Source organism: Typopeltis vanoorti, chromosome 10, assembly GCF_054136105.1.
Source record: "Typopeltis vanoorti isolate ZY-2024b chromosome 10, IOZ_Tvanoo_1.0, whole genome shotgun sequence".
In the NCBI taxonomy this organism is placed as follows: domain Eukaryota; kingdom Metazoa; phylum Arthropoda; class Arachnida; order Uropygi; family Thelyphonidae; genus Typopeltis; species Typopeltis vanoorti.
The window spans coordinates 132,023,052-132,045,715 of NC_143558.1; the positions used below are offsets into that span (position 1 = coordinate 132,023,052).

The following is a 22,664-nucleotide window of genomic DNA, read 5'->3' on the forward strand; positions in this document are numbered from 1 at the left end:
GCAAAACTGAAAAGATTTGAATTTACCTGACTGGAAATGCCTTAAGTTAAGAGAAGAGAGTGGATAAGTTACTCCACAAAGTGAGGGAAAGTAAGCTGGAGCAGCCTAGTCTCTCCCTTACATCTGACAACTGAAAGTTTTCTTAAAGTCACTGCAAAGCAGTCTTATGATCTGACTGGTTCGTACTTCAGCATTCAGTTTTGCTTAGATGAGAGACAGCTTTAAGAACTATTATCTAACAAATCAGCATACCCCAGCTGAGGCTTTTTCCCTATTAGAGAAATGAGGAAGTGGTACACGGGGGGGAAGAAGGGGGATTGCTAAGAGACCTCAAATGAACTTGAAAATCAGCACGTGCATTGTGATGACCTTGGAGAAGGCTAAATTTCAGTGAAATGAAATTTGACTGCTATCAGAAAGGCTAGTTGTGAATATCGATCTAGATAATTATTATGCAAATTGTAACATATAGCAGTTAAGATATGAACAAAATCCATCACACTAGAAACTGTATAATTACTTGAGATCTTGGATCAAGGTATTCCGGGCTAAATCTGAAGGATTGGGTTTATCATCGTTGTCGTTTTGGAAAACAAAACTTTCACTGATACAGTTTACGTAGATTATGCTACAGACAGCGAAATTTACTGTGTTATCTGAACGTATTTGCTATCAGTATAACTTCCAACTCTGGTGAGTAGACTGCGCTCTCTAACACTAGGTTAGAGTCCCTGTTCAGCATAAATGCTAGTCAATATCTTTAAGTCATTTCAGACCTGCCATAAGTTGTGTAATACAATTATCCGCTTATGGGAGGGCTAAAATGCTTGAAAAGTATCATGCCTAGCCTTGTAGAGCAGAGGAACCGGATTATCTAATCCCTTAGCCTATTTATAGTACTGAATATACGGTAGGTTTGGGCGGGATTTGTATATTAAACTTACTGTCATGGAATTCTTAAGTTATGTGATAGTTAGATTTTAGAAAAATTATATATATATATATATATATATATATATATAGCTTGGGGCTAACCTTAAATTGTGCCGTATCGTTGGGAAGATTAAGTTACGTCAGGGAAGTTTTTTCTGGGGTGTCACATCACTAAGTTGAAACCTTTCTTAAACAAAAATTAGAAACATGCCTACTTAATATAATGTATTTTCAGTCAATATATCCTAATTTACGCATATGCATAGACCTTCACTTTTTCCCGTGTAGGCATTCGGAACCGAAATCCTACGGAATAGGTTGGTTACTCCTTATTCCTATGACTGTAGCCTGTGTGTGTTCACGGAGCTGGTTTGCCTGCTTGCGGGATGAAAAACCCTGCTGCCCAAGATTGGCTAACTTGGTTATGGCTGAGGAAGATTCTTGAGCTTCTCACGTCATCGCCGACGGGAATCGAACCTAGGACACTCCTTTCCCAGGCATATGGTTGCAAAGCGCATAGCCACCAGACTAACCGCGCGTACGGGCAAAAGAAGCTAAGGCTACGAAACAGAATATTGTATACAATGAATATATTCATTGTATACCCTAGCCAGCTTGCTATTATACTGGATAAAAAATTCCAGTTTCGTGGAATCCCTGCCACTTCCGTATGAGACTGGCTAACTCATCTTGAATTGAAGATTTTGAAAGTTCCTGGCGTCGTAAAGAGGATTAGAACAAGCCCTTCCAACTGACGGATGAATGCTGCTCGTCCTCGAGAATACAGCTTTGAGGTTCGAGAAAAGTGAAGTAATGCGGTCCAACTTCAAACTCGCTGGGTGACCAATTTGGACTTGTTTTGGATGCACTCAGCACTCTGAATGCATTTTTGAACATTAATGTGAACAATTTTCGTATTTCGATGAAAAATCGCAGAAGCTCATGGATTTCGAGACTTGGTAAAAAGGCCAATTCAATCCTTTTTCATAACAGTTGTTTAAAAGAAAATGGGTGACACGAATAGGAAAATATTCTGCTTAATTACTCTGGCGATTGCTGATCAGATCAAAGGCTTCCAGGTAGAGATATATTTTAATTCGAACTCCATTCTTTTGAAAAGTATTAAGGATAAAGTTTTCATGGAAAACAAAAAATTTCAGATAATGTTATCAAGACTGCCTAATTCATACGAAAACCAAACTGATGCTGAAAAAAAAAAAACTAGTATAATGAATATTCAGTATATAATAACTAAGGATGCAAGACATACATATATATATATATATGTGTGTGTGTGTGTGTGTGTGTGTGTGTGTGTGTGCGTGCGTGCCGATGCTGATATACATGCTGGCCTGGTTAGCCGAGTGGTCAGCGTATCTACTCTCCAGCTAAGAAGCTGCGGGTTCGAATCCCGCGTAGGCATGGATGTTTGTGATTGTTTTCCACCTTCATACATTCATTCACCTAAGTATAGATACACTCTCCCAATATGGACTGGGTCACATGGGAGTAGTAGACCCAAAAAACCTCCCGCAATGGGAGAGGCCTTCACCCTGTAGTAGGTAGAAAAATAGGCTGTAAGCAAAAATTATTCCTTAATTTGGGAACAAGAATAAAACACCTAATTAATCTAAAAGGTGAATACGTAAACGGCGGAAAGTAGGGAAAGCTAATAATATCGTTCATTTGACATGAAGATATAACAGCGTTTTGATGACCGAATACTAGGTTTTATCAAAAATTAACTCATGATAAGGACAAAGATTACAAACATTCTAGGAGAATAAGTATTATAATAGGACTAGTAGTTAGACAAATTGACAAGAATGAAGCTAATCTTTAAAAATTTGTAACAAGTTTGGATAAACATGTAAACTACTTAAACCATAATTTGAGACAGAATACTTAAATTATACAACAAAAGGCATATGCTTTGTATTGCACTAAATAGTGCAATACGATCAAAAGATCCTTCGACATGATGCAAACAATAAGTTAAATATCTTTATATTTCAATTCTTTTAGCACGTCCCTTTCGAAAACAAGATTTGATTGCTTGTTTGCCATCTGGTTTCTGTTGTTTCTGGTGTCTGTAGCAGAAAAAAAAAAAAAAATTCCGGCATGAAGAAATGTGGTGAAGCTAAGTATGCAGAACAATATAAATAAATATTTTGCACAGGAAAACGCCTACATTAAACATCGATAAATTTATTTCATTTATTATTAAAAATATTTACAATGAATTTAAAATGAATCTGATTTGGATGTCATGGACATCATGCTTTGTGACGTGGTGTTCACAAGGTCTTATGAGGTGTAGGGGTATCATCCTGAAAGAATTTTTTCCTAAGCAGAAAGACTACATCATTGAGCACACTTAGTCAATAAAGTTCGGGCAGAATTCATCCATCCCTTATGAGGAATAACTTATTTCACAAGTATTTCTAAATTTCTAGAAGAATTTATGATTCCTAAATGAAACTTATAACGCGCTATCCCTATATTTTTCTTCTTTAATGAAGTTTATATGCCTTCTAGTCAAATATTTCTATCAGCTTAATCAGTTAAGAAACAGTTTTACCAGCTCCCAAACAATGTCCTCAATGAAGTCAGTAACATCGGTTTTTTGAAGTCTTTCATAAGCTACTGCCAACCAGTGTTGTACAGTCTAGCCCAAGAAAACAAGAATTGTCTCCCTACATTGATATCTGGGGAGTTCAGGTATGGCAATCGATTCATTCTGATAGAAACACAGAAATATATTTTTATAAATAAAAATCGATGAGAAATCGTTTTCGATCCAATATAACACAAATTAGGTTAACATAGATGCTTGAATTCTGTCGACTAAGTACTACAATGAACTGACCATGACATGGTCAGAGTTGGATCAAGTGCAAATGGAATGAAGTATGGTTACCTCGTACATCCACAAAAAAAGAATGGAATAAACATAATAGAAGAAACAAAGATTTAATTCTAAGTGACGAAACAAAACCAAAGAACACTAAAATTTTTACGCATCGGACACTACCGAAAAAAAAAAAAAAAACTTAAATACCAGAACACTAACTTTCTTAATATGAACTTTGAAAGAAAATAAAATGAGCTATTGTGATTTAAAGCGCTACGTACTAATAAACTAAGAACTGGTTTTGTTTTAATTGAAGCATGCGTGATGAATAAGTAATTGGATCCATTTACATCCATTGGATCCAAGACATCCATTTACTCTTCTCTAATCTGAGCGGACGGCAGGAGGGAGATGGGGATGCCAGAGGATTTGAAGACAAACCATTCAAGGTCGAAATTCTTTTTTCTCAAATAAATGTTGATTTTTACTCAGTATCTTATTGCTAACTGTCCATAAGATAATACTAGCCTACTGAGATCAAAATGAAACAGCTTATGGTAAAGTAAGTAAATAGTTGGAAATATGTTAGCAGTGTCCGCACTGTTAGCCGAGTGGCTATGCGCCTCGCAACCATATGCCTGGGAAAGGAGTGTCCTGAGTTCGATTCTCGTCACTGACGTGAGGAGCTTAAGGATCTTTCTCAGCCATAGCCAAGTTAGCCGGTCTTAGGCGTGGACAGTTGGGTTTTTCTCCCCAGTTGATGAAACAGCTTATGGTAAAGTAAGTAAATAGTTGGAAATATGTTAGCAGTGTCCGCGCTGTTAGCCGAGTGGCTATGCGCCTCGCAACCATATGCCTGGGAAAGGAGTGTCCTGAGCTCGATTCTCGTCACTGACGTGAGGAGCTTAAGGATCTTTCTCAGCCATAGCCAAGTTAGCCGGTCTTAGGCGTGGACAGTTGGGTTTTTCTCCCCAGTTTATCTGAGGTTTTTCATCCAGCAAACCGGCCTTGAGAACGCAACACCACTATGGACATAGGATACACCGGGGCGTAGGGCTGACCACCTTATCCTGTGAATGGTTTGGGTTCGTTGATTAATAACCCCTCGACACCGCAAGGTAAAAGAGGGAAAAAGGAAGATGAGATGAGATGTTAGCAGTAGAAATGACATAGTATTTTTTTTTTTTATAACTCTCCTTAAAAATCTTAAAATTCTGAAGAAAGGGCGGATGTGGGGATTTTGGATAAGGAGTGACGAGAAAACAACAAAAGGTGTGTGTGTGTGTGTGTGTGTGGCAATGTAAGTCACATTTTCTGTGCGGTAATGTCATTCATGGCATTATTCCACACATGATCATCTAGCTTCTCTAATTATCGGTGAAATAAAAATTCTCCGTTTTTCGAAGTTGTCAAATAAGGGTAATTCAAGTAAAAAGACATGATATAAATGGCTTACTAGAATTCTTTAGTTTTCTACATACTGAAAAGATTGGTTTTAACAGTATATAAGTGCTGATTTGAAAGTAAGTTACATTTTTGGACAAGAGTTCTGAACTTTAAAAGAGAGGAAAATTCTGGATTCAAGTCCGCTGCACGCAAAATAGTAATAAATTTGAGATAGATGAACGAATATTCATCAGACCAAAACTGAGGGTATTAACCCCAACTCTCCTAGCAATGTTAGTCTAATAAAAAAAATTTTAGTCGAGTATTATATCTAAAAATCGGTATTGAATTCAACTCAAATTATGAAGGATTTTCCTTATTTCCTAGCAACAATCAATTATTATTTAGTAGAGCGAGTCAACATCATTTAAGGATAATAAGCAACTATCAAAATATTTGGTCACAATAGTTTAATCTTTAATTTCATTAATTATATGAAGAGCCAAAGGCTTCAAAATTTCATGCTGTTTATTCTCAACAACCTTTTAGCTATAAACTTTTGAATTTACAGATTCCTAGTAGGTAACATTCAGTTCATCCTGAATGTTACCTACTAGAGTCTCCGAAAATAATTCGTATTTCTAAAGCTTTCTAAAGAGGTGGCTGGAGAAAAGTGATTATGTTTGAATAACTGTTTGTAGCTTTCAAAATTTAAGCCTAACAGAACTTTTCCATAATAAACTGAGATTTGTATCAATGTATGCGATGTACGCACTGCTGCTTTTAATCTAACACGAAGACTATTAGACTGGAACGACTATTTTTGGAATCGAAAGGCCTTGTATCAATCCCATATGGATACACCCGGTCGCAAATAATTCCACCCACAACCACCTAACGTCAAACGGACTATGACGTCAGGAAATCTAATGGATTGCACTACACTGTACCGCTGTGAATAAACAAGACAAATTCTCAACAAAAGATAACTGAATGACAAACAAAGAATTCATATAACAAAGCAAAAGACTTACACAATGGAATATTGTCATTTTATCTACCACTTATTCAAAATCTGAGTAGGATTTAATAAATTTCATGACCAAAGTTGACAATTACGCAATATTATATACAATCCTTTTTCCTAGAAAGGTAATTAATATCATGAAAATTTCAGGTCGTTCAGACACTTTGTAAAATCATATCAATGGCATCAAATAAAACAATTCGTCATATGAAATGAAAGATCAGCTTAAGAAAAGAAACACGTATGTAAGTAATCTCAAAAGTTGAGAATCGGCACGTTACCTGCTTTGACGATGTGCTCCATTGTAAACTAAAAACGGACTAATTTTGGCAAGTATATCAAGATTGCAAACCAAAAACCTGTATTATATGAATACAAAAAGATCGTAGTCGAACTTTCATTTTACGAATCGTCCCTTGCAAAAAAATAAATAAACAAACAAAATAAAATAAAAACAACGAAAAACTGCCGGCAGTCTAGGATTTAATTTCGATTACCAAAAATGAACAAACAAAAAAGTTATCTGATAACTGCATTGCTTGTGCAGTGTCTAAACTTGACATTCAGTTCTAGTATTATCGCCTTTATTATTCTAAGAAGAACACATGGTAATCTATGAGACAAAAGGTGATGTAATGCTGCCTCAATGCGTGCATAGTTATAAATCATTCCTTCCCTACTACTGTGACCTACCACTTTGACCTTCACCTTCAGATCATCAGACGACAGTCCTATCAATGCCGGCGATTCACATGCCAATAAAGGACGAACGACGCGTTCGCTCGGGCATACATATAGATTAGCGAAGTCGATAAAAATAAGAAACGAAGAAGAAGAAAAAAAAACATTTCTGCAATTCTTGTAACATGCACTCAGTCCCTGAAATTGCATCTCATTGGATACAACTGACTACGTCTGTCGAACTCCATAAGCCCCGAGGGCTTCGTTTACCTGTCTCAGGTCAGAAGCGTGACCCTGGTTGGCAAAGCAACGCAGGTGGATCATTTGCTTAGCTTTACTTTGTTGCACATTAAATATATTTCTCCATCTTATCGAGGGTGATGTTGCCGTATTTCTTTTAAGACGTCACTGCAATTTTTCCAAGTAGTAGACATCCGGGAAATATGATCGTTTATCTGTATCAAGGAAAACTAAGGTCCTACTTTTGTGCGTTGCTCTATTCGCACCAAGACAAGCAGCCAAGCCTGTTCGACGGGTTGTCGGCTGACGGGAATTCCAACCCCATTTCTAGAATAAGCTCTGTATCGCTCATGGGGAAATTGTGGAGAGACGAGCAGAAGTCTGTTAAACCAGGAGGGAACACTCAAATACGCTAAAATATTCTCGTTATTCTGCACACAAAACAAGTGCTCATACCGCCCGATAAGCGGCATAATTATGAAAGAGGAATTGGAGATGGCATGGATGATAAACCATTTCGGGGAAAAGAGATAAGGAAGTGACGTCTTTTTCTCCTGCTATTCACATAAGATAAACATGCACTTGTTTCTGCATAAAAAGCGGAGTTTTGTAAAATTAACTACATGTCATCCGAAAGAAATTTAAATATAAATGAAATATGGACAGCGAGAGTGGGACTTTTCACCTCGACAATATATTCATTTATGATTTTTTACTAATAAAAAATGTCCATTTTAGAGACCGGAAAGATTTCAGAATCCTTTCAACCAAACGAAAGTTTCACGCAGTAATTGTTTTGGCAAATTAAATCTCTCTCCAAGCAGAAAATAAATTTCCCAAACCTTCCAGACCAATGCGCGAGATCGGTTGAGTGTAACGCTTTGGTTTCCACCATTACAATATGGTGGCTTCTTATATACTATTATTCATTCTAACAAGGCTCCTCTGTCACTAATCAACTAGTTTAGAGTGATATGACTGCACTTCTCTGCAGAAGAAGAAAATCCCATGACCAAATCGTTCACTAGTATAAAACTTTTCAAAGAGCCGGTAGCGTCCGCAGAACGCCGCAACAGGTGGGCAGACAAGTGTAAGCGATGTGGGCGTTATACGGGACTGAAACTGTCTGGTGTAGACACAAAAAAGTATTGTTTCCTAACTTCTCAAAACTAAAACTAAACAAAAGTAGGGTTTCCTAACACCGTATGATTACTTAAACCTATGAAGATACACAACATATTGCAAGAGAAAGACGTAAGGTGCATAAGCGTTACCCACTAGAAACTCATCACAGCGTTAAACAGATGTTGCCATTTACTTACCGAATCGAAGGAGTCTTGTCCCCATAATTCCTTCAGGTCGCTGTCTCCGATGTCATAAGAAGATCTACCGATTACTATGCTGTCCATGGCCAAGTCCGAGGTCGAGGGCCGCGCCGGGTCCGTAGTCCGTGAGGCGTCACACTTGTATTAGCTCTCTCCCGTTCGTCTTACGATCTCGCCGGTTAATGTGTCCGGGAATGAACTCTCACGCCTCATGGCGAAAAACGGAAGGGGAACTAGACAGCAGGCAGCGCGTTCGCACAAAAAAGTAGTTCTCCATCTAGATGTTATGCAGGCGTTAGGTTGTTTGAGCTAAAGTGAAACGGACGCTTTTCTGTGTGCTTCTTCTTAACTGGACTCTTCATTCTCTGTTCAGATAACTTAGTCACACTTATTATGAGTTGTCATTTAAACAGTACATACGTTAAGGTCGACCGCGGAGTGTGCTGAAGAGGTCAGTGACGCGGACACGCTGTTAATTTCCATTCGTTACAAACAGGACTGATACCAGTGATGTAGGCGAAAACCGCGAGCGTTATACGTCAAGCATGTGATCCAATGCACGCAAAGCCTGGCTATTTAAACGAATGTTTACGGAGTACTGCATTGAGTGCCGAATGGAGTACGTATTGTTTTCCTGGTTGCGCATCAATCCATCTATATTCGCTCTTGTCGTTGTACCTGTTGATGAGATGAAGATATGTGATTACAAACTTTTTTTACAATAGGATTCCATTTGGATGTGAAATTTTAAGTTATGAGAATAACAACAGCAAATGACGCATTTATAATTTAACTGTGGAATTTGTTAATTACTTACTATCAGAACAGAGTGGTTCCTGTGAATATTACTGCCTTTTACAGAATGAATGGTTGTGAAGAAATTACAAGAGCAAAGATCTTAGCTGCAAGAATGAACGATGAATAATGGCTACATATCATAACAGCAGTGTTCAAAATTTATCAAAAGAAGCAGAGTGAATATTCCAAATAGGCTAAGCAAGTAAAATTTGCAGATCATATACTGTGTCAATATGGAGGTAAGAGTATTTTTTCTCAGTTTTTCATCAGGACTTTACAGTGGAATGATGGTAGGTTGCGCTATAGAAGAAGCTAATGTCAAAGTAATATCAGCATGAATAGCCTTGCCAATGAACTGACGATATTGTAATAGTGGAGTGAAATATCAAATCTGAGTACTGATCTTAAAACTCCATAAAATATCAAATGCCACAGAAAAGGTGTAAAAACTTAAAGCAGGTGCACAGCACTTTTGGACAGGAATAATATTAATTCGCTCTCGGTGAAGATTTTGGTGCAGTTCCAGCAGAATGGAATGCTTAAACATGGGTTTACACTAAATCTCTGGAGATTTACGTCACCATCCTTAATTATGAACCGCTGGCAAGAAGGAAAGCAGTACTTGTCTACTCTTGACATGGAGCCTAGCACACACACACATACATATATCAGAATAGTTCTTTGTAACTATTCAGTCCTAGAGATTGACTAGTCTTTCTTATTGATAATGCGGCTTAAAAGTGCAATTTATATATGTGTGGAACTTATACAGATTATCCAAGCAACGTACTGAAAAATCCGTTCTTGCCCATTATCTGAAAACACAGTCCTGATTTAAGAACAAGAAATGCAGTATTTTGAAATGGAGATATATATACAGAAAGCGCATTTTGAAGAAAGAAAGATAGAAAAAAGATGCTTCTGTTGCAACAAATATTCTAATATGACAAACTTCAAGATCGATAATGACTGACAGCAATAATTAAAATCATATCTAGATAATTTTACGCTGCTTTGGAATTTCAAACCAGCGTCTATAAATTTGAAGATCAAGGTATGGCAATCATCCTGTCACATTTTTGATTATTTATTCAAAAACAACGCTATTAAATATTGGCGAAATCAACCATTCTAATCCATTTTAAAAGAGCACTATATCATTATGATAAAAGTAAACTACAAAAATATCTCTCATCACGCTGACTGACTAAACATATCGTTTAAACAATACTCTTTTCCGGCACATGAACCTACTTCTTGTTACTGCTCAGAATCGATGAATGTTTCAAAGAAGAAATACTGCTTGATTGTTGAAATGATGATACTGCGGATGGATCTATGACTGCCATGGCGAGAATAATACATATCTAATCCATTTTAAGGATTGGCTGGTTTCACTGAACGAGATTTTTATGCTACTGGAAGGGCAAAACCATCAGGTCATATATCAGAATGTAATCTAATGTTACGATTTTGTTATCCTTCATTTCAAGCTGACCAAATGCAAAACAGCTGGCTAGAGGCAGTCTTGAAAATATATTGAAAATAGTTCTTTTTTTTTTTTTTAATCCATTTAATAGAAACTGGCTAATCACTATAATAATGCGTCCTGCGTGGTGAACTAGAGCATGAGAGGTTCCAAAAGGACTCTTTTGTTAAGGAGAGAGTAAGGAATTATTAAAACTTAAGCGAAATTACTTTTCACAAAGTTATATAACACAATAGTATAATTTAAAATAAATCTGTTAGTAAAAGTTCGAAAAAAAACACAGAATTGAGATTAAAAAAAAAAAACACCATTGGGTACGTGAAGTCAGCGTGTGGATCACACCTTGTTTAATACGTTCTGTTAAATGCAACATTTAACACCCAAACATTCACGATCGTGAAAACAAGTGAAAAATTAAGTGCAAATATCAATATTTTAGGTGCCGATAAATGATTTTTAGCACTCATTATCTTCTTAATGAAACTCTGAAGTTTCATTAAAATCATGACTGGTTTCAGAATATGTTTCTCGTCTTATTGAATCTTTAGCCCACGATTTTACAAATGCATGAGTTCCTAATCCATGACTAAGCCAAAATGGATATTAAAAGACAGTGTCAAAAGCATGTGGTGGTTTTTATTTCTTTGAGACAGACAAAAGAGTGAGTGAACACACACGCTGACTGATGCAGCAGACTTGGGAGTGAGGATTATCCAATTAGAAGCCAAAGGTTGCGGTAATGGAAAATGGGATAGAACATATATTATACAGTAAAAAAAGAAAAGAAAAATTAAGCTTCTCGAATTCCCATGCCTTTTCGGAAATTAAAATGAATTTTATTCATATTTTTCTGTACATACAGTTTCTATAATTGAAGAGTGTCTATTTTCATAATTACGTTAGTGCGACTTACTTGTCGTACAATACTTTTTTTTTAAATTTTTTTTTGCGAATGAAACGAGTGATCATTTTCGCCCTGCAACTGTGGCTAAAATATGTACACGTGCTATGAATTTCCTTAAAAACTTTAGATTTTTTCCTTGTTTCTTAGATCACAAAGCAAATTTCTGATTCTAATTTTTTCTTTTTCTTTTTTAATTGCTTTACTCTTTTAAATTATGTTAGTTTTTATTAATATCACGTGCTTTTCACTAGTATATTACTATAAACTGTAGAAAAAATTTTACCCTGGATGTAAAATACTTGTCCGCGCGGTTAGCCTAGTGGCTATGCGCTTCGCAACCATATGCCTAGGGAAGGAGTGTCCTAGGTTCGATTCCCGTCAGTAACGTGAGGAGCTGAAGGATCTTCCTCAGCCATAGCCAAGTTAGCCAGTGTTGGGCGTGGACAGCAGAGTTTTTTCCCCAGTTTATTCTGGGGGTTTTCATCCCGCAAAACAGGCAAACTGGCCTTGAGAACTCAACACTACACGCAATAGGATACGCCGGGGCATAAGGCTGACCACCTTATCCTGTAAGCGGAGTGAGGTCCGATGATCAATGGACCCTCGACACCGCAAGGTAAAAGAGGGTATAACGAAGATGACATGATGTAAAATACTTTAAAGATACTAAGAAATTTTATACTTGGTTTATAATCCTTTTCCCAAGTAAGTAAAACAAAGTTTTGCGCATGAAATATATACAAATAGCTCAGATGTGATATTTATTTCACGCGCAAAACTTTGTTTCACTTAGTTGGGAAAAGGATTAAAAGCAAATATAAAATTTATATATATATATATATATACAGGGTGTTCGGGATAAATTTGACAGTTTCGTAAGGAAAAAGAAAATCTTCTTTGTATCTATTAAATTTAATGAATTGACAAAAAAACATTACAGGCAGAGTTAATTACAATACTATCAACAAGATTTACTCAAAATAACCACCATTAGCATCGATCACAGCTTCAATTCTGCTTCGGAACCTCGAACAAGCTGATGCTACAGTCTCCCTGGGAAGGGCCGCAAAAATTGTTTTAATTTTATCCATTAACTGGGCTTTTGTATTACTGGAAGTGCGATTGGTGTCTTTTTCAACTGCGCCCCATACAAAATAATCCATGGGGTTAAGGTCTGGGGAGTTTGGAGGCCAAACATTTGGACTGGTGAAGTCGTAGAAATTTTCAGACAACCATTTTTGACTTTTCCCAGAGGTGTGGCAAGGGGCCGAATCCTGCTGCCATACATACGGCCTACCATTGGCTACCCTTGTTATCCAGGGCTTGACTACAGTTAGCAACTCCACGAACAAAGCCCGAATTCCAATGCCAGGGTTCTTCAACACCTGTTCCTGCAGATTTGCGAGGAATTCTGCTGTACGAACGCAATCAGATCGTCTGCTAGGGATCTTTCTTCTTGCTACATCCTTGTAGTCACCATTGCAAGTCTCTAGTTCATGCCTGATTGTTTTTACTGTATTCAGGGAGCATTGGGCAGCAGTCGTAATATCCTTATTTTGATGGCGGGCACGAATCATCATGATACAAGTTATTCTCTTCCATGATTCAGGTGGGTTCCAGCTATCCATCCTTTCTGACATCTTGTATATGAATGAAGAAGGGTCCAAACTTTTAAATGAAGAGAAGTGTGTGTTAATACATGTAACTTACGGAAAAATATAATTAATTATAAATATGTCAAATTTATCCCGAACACCCTGTATATATATAACATACATTATATATATATTTATTTATTATTATTATTACGGGCAACTCCAAGGAGTCGACAGACTCATCGAGGGAGGCTTTAACATCATGTCAAGAACAACTATTCGACATTCACACAGTATCTATCATACTTTGCCTTGAACTCATCCACAGTTTTAGCACCCACCACAGACTCTGGAAGCTTATTCCACTCATTTACCACTCTCCAAGTAAAAAACCTAGCTCGAACACCCTTGCTAACCACACTCTAACCAAGCGTCCATGGATGGTCCCTAGTCCTCCCACTACCACTCCTATTCTCAAAAATATCTTCTGAATTAATCTTATAGAAACCCTTCAGTAATTTGAATGTCTCAATCATATCACCCCCCTTTTTGGCTTATCAACCAATTTCTTCAGCCCACAAATCTTCAACCTATTCTCAGAAGGTTCATTCCATAGTCCTGCTATTATATTTGTCACTCGTCTCTGGATCCTCTCCACCTACTCCCCATCGAGAAAAAACCCTGGCGCCCATATCTGGGCACAATAGTCTAGATGGGGTCTTATCAAGGCTCGATACAGAGGAACAATAACCTGTTTGCCTCTGTTTGTTAAAGTATTTTTCAGCAACCAAGTGATTGGATGAGCTGATTTAGCCACTTTTGCAATGTGCCCACTAAACTTCAACTCCCTATCCACCAACACTCCCAAATCCCTAGCCTCATCAATCTCCTTGAGTACGGTTCCACCAATGTGATATACTGCTGCTAATCTTTTCACCCCAAAATGCATAACTTTACACTTTGCCACATTAAATTGACATCCATTTTTCTTAGCCCAGTCCTCCAAACTATCCAAATCAACCTGAAAAATTTTGACATCCTGTGCACTCACAATTGCTTTACCCAACTTTGCATCATCAGCAAACAAGTGAACACTTCCTCTCAGATCCTTCCTATATCGTTAATGAACAAATTGAAAAGTAGTGGTCCAAGAACAGAACCCTGCGGCACACCACTAGTCACAAGCCGTCTTTTGGACTCCACTCCTGAATACACCACTCTCTGGTATCTCTCCATCAACCACCGTCCTATCCATCTCACCAACCCTATATCCATCCTCATCTGCTCAAGTTTACTGATTAGAGTTCCATGTGATATCCTGTCAAAGGCCTTGGCAAGGTCCAGTAGAATCACTGTAAACCCATTACCCTTATCCAGTTCAGCGGTCACTGTGTTATAAAACGTGAGCAAGTTACTGAGGCATGATCTACCCTTCACAAAATCATGTTGTCCCCAAAAAGTATCCCATTTTCATCTATCCAATCCTGTATTATTTTCTCCAAGACCTTGACAATAATTCCTGATATGTTGATCGTCCGGTAATTTTCAACAGCAGTCTTGGAACCTCCTTTATGTAATGGAACTATTTTCTCCTCTTTCCACCGCCTTGGGATTAACTCAGACCCGAGACTCAAATTAAACAAAACGGTCAAAGGCACTGACAATTCTTTAGCCGCTTCTCGTACGACATGAGCTGGTAAACCATCCAATCCCGCAGATGAATTGCCATTGAGGTTTTGGAATAGACTATTTACCTTCACTTCATTCACCACAATTCCCATATAAGCTGTTGGTTGTTCCATTTCTGCAGTGTCACCACCAGGATGATATACTCTTGCAAAGTGCTCACTCAGTAATTCTACTATACAACTGATTCGGTTACCTCCCTACCATCGGCATTCTTTAAAATCATTCTGCCATATACATTTTTTCTTTTACTTGCAACATATCGAAAAAACAACTGTTTGGGATTCTTTTTAGCATGGCTAATGTTCTTTCATAATCCGATTTTGCTTTTCTTACCACACTTGTTACCCTTCTGGCCTGGGCTTTATACCGTTCATGTTCCTGCAGGTCACTTTTCTCCTTAAATTCCCTCCACAGTTGTTTCTTTTTTTTTTTTTTTTGCAGCTCAAGCTTAATGGTGTTATTCATCCATTTAATACCTACTTGATTTATTATTCGGACTCTAGGTATACAGTCAGCCGTTGCCTCCTGCAAACCTTCTTAACCGCCTCCCATGCACTATCAACATTGCAGTTTTAATATATATATATGTAAAACCTTGCAGTTTTAGATGCCATGGCACTGAACCAATCAAACTCCTTGAGTGATCATAGTTAAGACCTACGATCACTCTCACCAATTGGTGGCAATGTGGTCATATTCGTTACAGTCAAGTCCTCAGATGCAATTACTAGGTCAAGCACTCTCTGATCCCTAGTATTTTCCATTACATGCTGTTGCAGATAGTTATCCCTTAATAACCGCATAAAATCCAATTCCTTCCTCCCATGTGTCCTCTCATCTCTCCAATCAATGCTACCATAGTTGAAATCTCCCATAATAATTAAACTCTTTCCACTCATTTCTTCTATTTGCTTATGCATACTACCCCACCATCTTTTCCATCACCTGGTCTATAGCAGCACTTAATTGTATATTTTGTTCTGCTAGCCTCAATCTCACACCAAATGGCCTCAAATGTGCTCTTTTCTCTATCCTGCAATTCAACTTCTATTCTCCTTGGCTGCAGCTCATCAGCTATCATCAATAATACTCCTCCCTCTATTTTATTCTCCCTGTCATTCCTGAACACACTATACCCCCTCACATTCAATCCCACTAGCTGTATCATCTTCAGTCAGCAATGTTTCACTAATGCCAATAACCTGTGGTCTGGAAGTGCCAACCAAGGCCAAAAATTCTTCCTTCTTGTTCCTAATACTCCCAGCATTAGTATACATGAATTGCAGGCCTCTGTTAGCCCCATCCCTACCTTAGTGTCTTATACTAACTATCCCATTCTGATTTGTTGTCCTTATTCTCTCGGGCATATTATACTCATTCATACACTCAATTGTCTCACTAAGGTATGCATATCTACTTCCCCTACCCCTTAATAAATCTAGTTTCCCTGGTTCTGCACATCCACTTCATTCAACAACACGTTTTCTCTCCTTACACCGAATCCATTCAAATGCAAACCGTCCATCTTATATAGATCCTTTCGCCCATCGAACTAACTCCACACGTCCACAAATTCCACACCACTCGTCATGCATAACCCACGCATAAAGTCATTTGCAATTATGGCCCTCCTTCTAAACTCTTCACTGTCATACCGCGGTAAAAAAGACTAATCATCCTGACTCTCTCACTCTTTTCTTTTGCTACCTCAAACACTTCATTCAGGTCCTCTATCATTTCCATTTTATCTTCTTTCAAATCATTCGTACCTGCCACCACTATCATTTCTTTCACTCTTTGCTTTTGCTCCCTAACAGACTCACTTATGTCCTTAATGGTAGCACCAGGTTGGTACGATTTTGTCAAATATTATAATTATATTATAATATTATTATTTATTAATATGATATTATATATATATATATATATATATATATATATAAGTCTGCTGGGGACAAAAATATATATATATATATATATATATATATATATATAAGTATATATATATATATATACTTTTAATACATTTTTATATAATGAAATACAGAAAACATTTAAAGACTCCTTTACTATCTCTCAGCAATACGTACAGCTTGTATGCAAAATAGAAATTCAAAGCTCGTTTGTAGAAAGTATACCGTACTTCAAAAACTTCTACTGATTCAGTCAAGCTGAAATAAATTATAGAAATGATTCGAAAGAGTAAAACCCTCAATCTGCATACGTAATACTTATAGCCTTAGTCGCTGCTTACGTAATTCCGAACAACCTCAGCCACTAACACGATGACAGCGAAGGCTAGGAGGTAAGTCACATGCAGAAAAGTAATGAAATAACCTCTACAAGCTTTTTTTCACTATGATGCTGTATGTGGAGGCCCGTGTATTATGTCTGTTGATTGTGTGCGTACTAATGGCCAGTTTGCCTGTTTTGCGTGGTAAAAATCCCAAGTTGCCGAGAGAAAAACTCTGCTACCTCCGTATGAGATCGGCTAACTCGCCTTCAGTTGAAAAGCCCTAATAACGATTTTTCGCGTCCTAGAGGGGATTCAGAGAAAAAGAGAGAGGGAAGCACAAAACATTAGGAGAGCATGCGAGAGTATTGCACAAATGGAATAAATTTGTTTCCCTCAACATATTTGAAGATGTGACTGACATAAATATGTCAGTCACATCTTCGTATTCCCCAAATGAAAATAAATCTAACTTACAAATAAATAAATAATAGATGTGAAGACTTCCTTGTACAAAATAACTACTGCTTATTATGTTTCTTTAATTATAAATTCTCCAAAGTCTTAAAAATTATTTAAGGCAGTTTCACTGTGTACGCTCTCGAAGTTTAAGAATATCAGTATACGAACCAATTATAAAATAATATTGGTTTTGGATAGTTTCTTTGTTATATACTGTACCAAGTATAATTATTTAGTTAATTGTACGACTGCATTGAATATTATTTGTACATAATGTATTTTTGGAGTATAACCAATATTTTCGACACTTAAAAAGTTCTCTACTGAATTAGTTCAAAATTTAAAAACTCCGCTTTTTTATGTATATTTTTAATTGAATCCCACTAACGAAAGGCTATGCATCTAACGCACATTAATCCAAACATAGAATGTTTACAGGCAGCCAAAGTGTTGATCTCATAGCAGTGAAATGCATCTTCACCTAAGGATATTCACAAACAATAATACCAAGTGGGATCCTGTTCCAAGATGTGCTGGTTTTTAGAAAACGGAAATGTTGACTAGGATGGCAAATGCTATGTTAGTAGCCGAATTAACACTTGCTCTTATATCTCAAAATACAATATATTAATGATAGTAGTGAGATACTTCGTTTCGAGTCTAACTGAAAAGATTTTATCAAATTCATCCAGTCGGTGCCATCGTACCAATAGTTCATTAGTGCAAAATGGGACCTCGATGACTTCAAGAGGTCATCGAGGTCAAGTGTGCTTTCAAATAAACTAACCAATGTTCATGTTACTCACCGAAGTCACAAATGGAGATTTTCGTATGGTACATGATCACTGTCCGCGCGGTTAGCCTAGTGGCTAACCGCGTTGTGAAGCTAAATGCGCTTCACAACACTTTGTCTGGGCAAAGAGTGTCCTAGGTTCGATTCCCGTCGACGACGTGAGGAGCTCAAAGATCTTTCTCAGTCATAGCCAAGTTAGTCGGTCTTGGGCGTGGACAGCAGGGTCCCCCCCCCGCCAGTTTATCTGGGGGTTTTCATCCCACAAGCAGGTAAATGGGCCCCGTAAACACACACGGGTACAATCATAAATATCGACCTTAGGGGATGAAACAGAGGAGTGTCGAAATAGCGGCTGCATTAATACGCCTGTAACTCCTCATTACGAGGGGACTCAACCCGTCCTAAGGGACGGATGAGAAGGATAGGATAGGACATGATCACTAATGTTTTCTAGGCAAATCCCATTCACAAATGGAAGTAAATTTATTTTATTTTCTTATGTTCACACTGAAAATAGTGCAACATGCTATGGTCCCATATATATGGCCAAAAGAGATCCACGCTCCAATTCCCCCCCCCCCCCCAAATATATTCTGTGCTTTCCAACTCCAGATTTGGGGATTCGAGAAGTCATTATCTGGCTGTTTTCATGCCACCATTTCACCTTGCAAGGCATGCAAAGAGAATATCTTGAAATCAGCCCGAGAGAGAGAGAGAGAGAGAGAGAGAGAGTCCAAAGCTATTTAATAAGTCCACATATCATTGATGACACCATACAACTTTAAAGAATACACAGTTGCAGAAGTAAATTTTGGTACGTGTTCTTCCTGAAGTAGCCGTACCAAGTCTTGATTTTCAGCATAGTAGGCAGCTTTCTCATAATGCAGGGTAGTGAGGGATCGTGCACCCACAACTTTTACGTCTATAACGACTAACTCATTTAGCGAGTTCGATCCTTGATCCATTGATGTTGAGAGGGAACATGTTTAGATAATTCGGAAACACTGCTTGAGACCAAACACGGAACTTCTACGAAGCCACTTCAGGCATCCAGTACACTAGATAGTAGTGGTCTCATACAGATCATGAAATTAATCTACCTTCTAAAGACATTCACCGACAACCATGCCCATAGTTGGATTCAAACCAAAAGTTGGTTGGAGAAAGGCTATAGGATATTTATTACATCATTTGACTTTAAACAAGTAAGGACAAGTGTAAACTCTTCTTAGAAAAAAAAGTCATACCATTTCTTGTACTAGCAAGACTGACAGTTCAAGAAATTGCAACACTTTTTTTTTTTAATGAGATCCGTTTTTGTAATGAAATGCCGTTTTAAGAATATCTGAATAATTTTTAAAGCAAAAAATCTTCAAAACATATACATGCATAGCATAATTTCGATCTCTTTGCTAAATCTCTGGTGAGTAGAAAGAACAGAACATTATTTGAAGTTCTGGATACTTTGAACCAGCAAAGTACTGAGTATTGACATTAAAAAATAGTTTCAACTAGCGATTGATATATTCTTTATGCAAGCATGAAGCACTTCGCAACAGAATTCTAAAACAATGTAACATTCAAACTTGACAAAGTGAACAACATTTTGCATCACAACTGAAACAATGATTTCGGAAATCCATTCCGAAATATAACGATCGACTTCAACAAGTGGTGCTGATCTAAGTTTTGGTAGGAGATATTTGTAATAATGGGAAATTGAGAAATATTTATTGAATTTTTAACATCCTGTTTGATTAAGTTAATTAATTTACTTCTTTCTTTTCATTAATAATCGTTCTAGGCTTCGTTGTTACAAATTAACTAAAAATTAGATTTTTTTCGCTGTTATTTCCGATTCCACTACCTACGTATATGAATTCCCACCAGTCGACATTCCTTTTGACCCATCATTAACAGCATAAGATTAAAGGAGATATACTAAAGTTTTATAATGACATTTTAAAACTAGCAGGCTGGTCACAAAATTGCAGTACAACATTACATAAAACAGGACTCCACCATCTACTCTTATTGGACTCCATCATTATCTTTGACCAATACTTTGTTTATACGACCTTTGATCAGAGTATAGGCTAATACAAGAAGAGTTATAACATTACAAAGTACAGGTTAAATATGCAATATACACGAAATGAGAAAAGTGTGCCATTTATTTCACGTATTAGTGTCAAGTTTCAGATAGTGCTGGGACAGGTGTAACAACGAGTGTATTTTGTTGTTTTTCTCAGAGAGAGACAGAAAGAGTCATATTATCTGCTGTCATCAAGTAAGGGTAATCAAAGACATTATCTGACTGTAAATGAGTACTTTACTCAAATAATAATAATAATAATAATAATAATAATAATAATAATAATAATAATAATAATAATAATAATAATAACATAAACTAATAATGATGACATTCCTAAGAATAACGAATTCATAGGAATAATCATAAGATCGAAGCCCATCAAACTAAAGATAATTCGGAAAATATCTCGGGAATAGGATTTAGTTCCCGCGTTGATCTTTGATCAGCATGCGGACTATGTACATGCTGATCAAACGCATAAAATAAATGACTACAAAGCGAGGACAATAAAGCCATTTGTATGACAGTAAACCATTAAAAAGATTGACGTTTCCATCCGTATCGGGCTAGTTCAGCAAAACTTCCTATCAGCCTAAAGAGAACGCCATTGAATTCGCAAATGCGGTCAAGGTTAGAGTAACTCAGAAATCTGTACAGATCGCAGCGCTGATCAGCATTCAACCTGGTCATGCTGGATGACTAACAAAACCCGTAAAGATTATTTCTGAAATACAAGGGGCAGCCCACATAGCTGCAAAAAAAACAAAATAAAAAGCATTAATTTTATTTTACTTTTCTTTTATTTTATTCTATGGAAAAAAGAAAAGAAAAGGTAAAAATCTCAGTATACAATGCCCAACAGAATCAATGTTAGTTTACATAACACACATGTTATGCAAATTAATCGCACTATAGATGAGTTGAGGGTTAAACACTACTCTAGAGATCAAACATGAAACTTTTTAAGCCACTTGAAGCCTCCAATAAGCAGATGGTGATCTACGTAAGCAAGGTTAACATTTTTTTGGATAACTGTCCTTGAGTAATGTTAGGACTTCATCTGTTGGAACATTAGTGAACAAAGAAGTTATGTCCAAGTTATGTTTTACTACGCCCCATTGTAGAAGGTATCAATTCTCCGACGTATAACCTTTCAAAATATCTTGCCAAATACTTAAAAAGTTTTTCAGGCAAGTCACCATCCTTTATCAAGAACACTACAGAATTCGTTACAGACATCAAGGATATAACAGTTAATGAAGATGAAATCATGGTTAGCTTGGACATAACTTCTTTGTTCACTAATGTTCCAACAGATGAAGTCCTAACATTACTCAAGGACAAGTTATCAAAAAAAAATGTTAGCCTTGCTTACACATTGCATCAAGTCCGGTTACTTCAAATTTCAAGATACTATATACAAACAAAATCATGGACTAGCTATGATTAATCCTTTATCCCCTGTACTCGCAAATATTTACTTAGAGGATTTTGAAACCAAGGCTATCTCTTCCTTTATTTTAACACCTAAAGTTTGGAAACGTTATGTAGATGATGTCTTCATTATTTGGAGCCATGGACATGATTCCCTTATGGTTTTCCTCGAACATCTCAATAGCCAACATCAAAGTATTAAGTTTACTGCCGAGCTTGAAACGGATAATTCCCTGCCTTTTCTTGATGTCAAACTGACACGCTCCTCTGGTAAACTCAAAATATCGATGTACAGAAAGCCAACGCATACCAACAGATATCTGCATAGTCAGTCCCATCACTTCCCTCCTCATAAGCTTGGAATAATTTCCACCTTGGGACATAGAGCCCGTTCTCTTCTGGATGACCCAAATGAACTTCTTACAGAAATAAACCATCTCAAAACTTCTTTCAAAGTTAATGGATATTCCAAGAGAATCATTGAAAAATTTCTTCTTAATCCTCCTAGACATCACTCAGAAGAAACAAATAGATTCAAAGGCAATATTTCTATTCCTTACATAAGTACAGTTTCACAAAAATTAGCAAAAGTTCTAAGAAAATACAATATCAGAACCTTGTTCACTCCACTTCCAAAAATCCGTTTCTTAATAAGCTACCCAAAACCTTGTCATCATCACCATCTAAAATACCCTGGTGTATATAAAATATTGTGTGATTGTG

At 37.0% G+C, this 22,664-nt stretch overlaps 1 protein-coding gene across 6 annotated transcripts in view; it reads right to left on the bottom strand.

The window, feature by feature from the left end:
* Window positions 1-22,664, bottom strand: part of LOC150102799 (cyclic AMP-responsive element-binding protein 3-like protein 1) — a 384,285-nt gene that overhangs the window by 313,752 nt on the left and 47,869 nt on the right. For 4 of the 6 annotated variants that reach the window (XM_090399326.1, XM_090399325.1, XM_090399327.1 and 1 more), the window contains exon 2: window positions 8,444-9,124. In XM_090399326.1, coding sequence (XP_090255452.1) covers window positions 8,444-8,530 — 87 coding nt within the window. In that variant the 5' untranslated portion in view covers window positions 8,531-9,124. Of the gene's footprint in view, window positions 1-8,443; window positions 11,548-22,664 lie in introns of those variants that run through there. The other 2 variants (XM_090399329.1, XM_090399330.1) reach the window with 1 other exon arrangement.